Consider the following 4,225-nt stretch of genomic DNA (forward strand, 5'->3'; position numbering starts at 1 on the left):
TATTCATCACCGCAGAAGTACCGACCCGCTCGGGTACTTGCTTCTTCACATCCCTTTACCATCACCAAAATCCCTTAGCCTTTCTTCAAACTCATTTGTAAATCACTCACGTTCGAAATAAATCCATAAAGGTAGCATTTTTTAATTATGTTCAATCGATTAATCATATGCGTTTCTATAATTACGTTCATTAATGTTTTTTATTGCAATTATGCAGAGTGATCGCGATTCGCAGAAAAACAAAGCAAGAATCTTATGATTTGCAGAGTTAATTCTCATTATTGTTGATGGCGAATTTGGTGTTACTGAAATCCAAGAAGAAGAATGATCAATATTCATCAAAAGTCGAAGTCGATTTAGTTATAAATCCACGATTATAATTAGAACTGCAATCTATTCAATCATATGTGTTTTCTATAATTAATTTATTATCTTGAATTCCTATAATTGCAATCTATTCAATCATATGTGTTTTCTATAATTATTGTTATTATCATGTTAATGAATCAACGTTCTTTTTTTTAATTTGATTTGCATTTTCTTGTGAAGATGATTTGTAGTTTATTTCGACATAGTTTGGTCACTTTAAAGGCTCCAATATGAATAATGTTTGGATTTTGATACACTTCATTATTATTTTCTTAAAATGACTATTATGGTTATCATGTGCTAGGCATGTGTTTAAGTTAACTAAGAGCACTAACTAGATTTATGGTAAACGACATGCATTGCAACAAAAAATAAACGTAAAGGACGTGCACTGAAATTTTTAAACATAAAGAACGTACAGCGCAATTTAATATGAACGAAAAGGACATGCACGATTATTTTGTCTATTAAAAAATAATAAAAAAAAGAAAAAACAAGTAGTAAAAAATATGAAAGAAAAATGTAAATGTAAAAGTAAATGATAAAATCGTCCCTGAAAGGTTTCATATTTGTTTATACCATAAAAAACACAAAAATACCCACTCTTTAAAAATAATTGATTTAATGATTTTGTGGAAATGATAATAAAACATGAACCTGAAACACTTAGAGCATGAACAACAAGGGTGTTTTTGGTGGACGTTTTTATTTGTCACATGTCACTTGCCCCACCAATCAAATTGTTTCTCTCTCTTGCCCTACACATAATACATGAGACTATGGGGTGTGGGGCGTCGGTTTTGACGTTGAAGGGGGTTTAACGCCGGCTACACCACCCCGGCACGAAGTTGGACTTGGCATTGCCTGCTTGGCGTGGCTATTCTACCTGGCGTGCGCGGGAGGGGTGGGTGACATGACGGGCTGTGATTGGCAATGACGTTGGAAATGAAAGAAGAAATAATGAAAAAATATAACATGGGGCAACTTTTATGTAGTTTTTCATTTTATGTTTTTTTTATGTTGGTTTTTTTAAATTTTTTTGTAGTTTTTTAAAATATTCTATGTAATCTTTTATTTTAGTTAGTGTGTTATTTTGATTAAATGAAATTTTAAATAGTTAAAAGAAATAATAAATTCTATATGGCTGGTCATGCCCAGCTAAGCGACGCCCCACCACACCACTAGTTTTTGAGCATTAGCTTGTGGATCTCAAACTCGACACGTGTCGAGCAATGCCCCTAATTCAAACTCATGCACACCCCATACTCTAAAAACATCAATTTCTCTCTCATCTATTCTCTCTCCTAATCACGCTCACATAGTCAGATGTATGTTTTTTCTTGTTTTTGTGGAAAAACAAATTACGTACCTCTCTCCTACACCAAAACACTCTCTCTTGTACATGTTACCAAATACATCTAAATGCATCCTTATTGTGGATGCAAAACCACTATTCCCTCATGACCACCATAACCCTCCACGTAGTGCCATGTCACCCACATCTAATCCACAATTCAAAACCACTACTCTAAGGGTGTGGTTATAACGCAAACCAATATCCTTTATTTATTTTGATTTATCTTTGTCTAAATAAAAAGAAAAAGAAAATAAAAACTTGAAAAATGTAAAGGAAGACTATGGTTGTCATGATTTAATATATGCAAATCATGGTGGATTATGGAAGGGGGTAGTATAGCGTTCAACTCATGTTCCTATGTGACAAATAATGTTCCAACCATGACCCCACCCCCTTTATTAAAAAAAAAAAAAAAAAAAATATGATGAAAGAAAAGGTTCTTTTTATGTCTGCCACCTAAATTTCTGAACATACAAGATATCATTTTATGCTCGCTCCTAAATTCATTCGACAGTGATCAGCTCCATTTTCAAAGAGGTCATGGAAAGCCTCCAAAAACAGCCGAAGTCGATGGAAGAACTCCCCGAGGAAGTTTTAGCCGAGATCATCATCCGATTACCGGCCAAACGGATTGGTCAACTGAGGTGCGTTTGTAAACCCCTGAATGCACTCTCATCAAACCCTTCTTTCATAAAATCACACCTCCATCGTTCAATCCCCAACAACGATGAAATGCTCTTGGTCTTCCACAACAGATTTTGTTTTGAAGGCGGTAAACCAATCACAGCACACCCCTCTCGATCTCCCCATATTGTAAACCCTAATTTCATTAAATTACCAGTAAATTTTAATATCCCATCTGCATATAACTGCAGCAGTGTTATCGGTTCTGTTAACGGTTTAATATGTTTTGTAGTATGGTCTAGTATTGTACCTGGACCCGATCCTATCATTTATATTTGGAATCCTTCTCTATCTGCTGTAAGGACTCTCCCTCCATTTACTATCCGTGGGTTTGATGATCTTTACTTCAGGTTCGGGTTTGATCCCAAAACTGATGATTTCAAAGTTGTTAAGCTTACTCGCTTATTACATAAATACGTTCACTATCAGTCAGGTGTTAAGAAAAACTGTTTTGATTGGTTACAAGTGGAAGTGTATAGTATGAGAAAAGGCTCCTGGAAAAGAATCAATGACAGGTTTCCTTCGCATGTTGTTCGGTTTTCGGATGAAGATGTTTCTATTACTGGGAATGATGGTCATGACGGTCGTCTTCATTGGCTTTGTAATGTTGTTTCCCGAAGAGCTAAGCAAACAATAATAGCATTTGATTTGGCTACTGAGACATTCAGTGAGATTTATCTTCCTGATTCCATAGCAAATAATAAGAAGGAACCGAGGAAGCAGGTTTTGGGAGATTTGGATGGTAAACTATGTGTGATGTCGTACATCGAAGATGGCGACATCAAAGATGGCGGCGTTGAGGTTTGGGTGATGAATGAATATGGGGTGGCTGAATCTTGGGTGAAACACCATATATTGTCACAGTTTAGTGGTAACGTAGTTCCGATTGGAATCACATTAAGTAATGAGTTCATTCTGCAAGGCGATGACGATAGTCTAGCTTTGTATGATCACATTGCTGCCAAGGTTAAATCCTTCAAGGTTATAGATATAAATAGATATTCTTATGGCACTGTCCAAATTGTTCCTTATGTGGACAGTCTTGTGTGGATAGCACCTGCTAATAGAGTGGATCAACAACAGTTGCGCCATATGTTCGTTGCAAATTTCGGTAAACTCATAACAGATTGGTGAATTGTCAATAAGGTCTGAAGCAGCAAGAATGGTCCTCGTCGTCATGACTATATCTTTTTTTTACAACTATTATGCATTATACAATGTGTGATTCTAATTTAGTCTTGGATCAAGTATCAATTGTTAGTGCCTTCATTACATAAAGATTATCTATTGTTGGCATATATGATGTGTTCGATATTCTGGTTCAGTTTGCTTTTCTGCATCCATATATGACATTGGTGGTGCATCTTTATTGCTTTTATAAATCTTTCCCCTGATAAGTTAGCAACTGTCTAGCTTTGTATTAATTAAGGATACTTGTTATTTTTTCAACGTAATGGTGGTAGTTACAAATCACATCGATATTCAGGTTTTTGTTTTGGTATAAGACATTTTCATCCAAAAGTGGTTTCCATATTAGCTGGTGGCTTATTAGTCAGATTAAGTTAAGGTTTGCAATGTGGCTTATTAGTCAGATTAAGTTAAGGTTTGCAATGAGCAACTAATGAGTCCGTCCACGGACGCATGAACGTGACATTTTCGTAAAGAACGTTGGTCAAATGACATTTTCATAAATTTCCCTTTTAACAAATTGTATTCTTGATACATTCAGATACATTAAACATACGTTGACCCACTCTTAGTACCCTAATTTTAGACTATGGTTGATATGGAATTTTTGTTCCCTAATTGTAATCT

The 4,225-nt window shown here is 35.4% G+C and overlaps 1 protein-coding gene across 1 annotated transcript; it reads left to right on the forward strand.

Moving 5' to 3' along the window:
* Window positions 1-2,215: 2,215 nt before the first annotated feature.
* On the forward strand, window positions 2,216-3,724 carry LOC110870923 (F-box/kelch-repeat protein At3g06240). The gene has a single exon (XM_022119983.1). It carries the CDS (start codon window positions 2,267-2,269, stop codon window positions 3,542-3,544), a length of 1,278 nt encoding a protein of 425 aa, XP_021975675.1. The 5' UTR covers window positions 2,216-2,266; the 3' UTR covers window positions 3,545-3,724.
* The last annotated feature ends 501 nt before the right edge of the window (window positions 3,725-4,225 follow it).

Source organism: Helianthus annuus, chromosome 8, assembly GCF_002127325.2.
Source record: "Helianthus annuus cultivar XRQ/B chromosome 8, HanXRQr2.0-SUNRISE, whole genome shotgun sequence".
Lineage (NCBI taxonomy): Eukaryota > Viridiplantae > Streptophyta > Magnoliopsida > Asterales > Asteraceae > Helianthus > Helianthus annuus.

Bases quoted from the DNA above. Each gene is read 5' to 3' on its own strand.
- LOC110870923 (XM_022119983.1), top strand. From the start codon at position 2,267: ATGGAAAGCCTCCAAAAACAGCCGAAGTCGATGGAAGAACTCCCCGAG.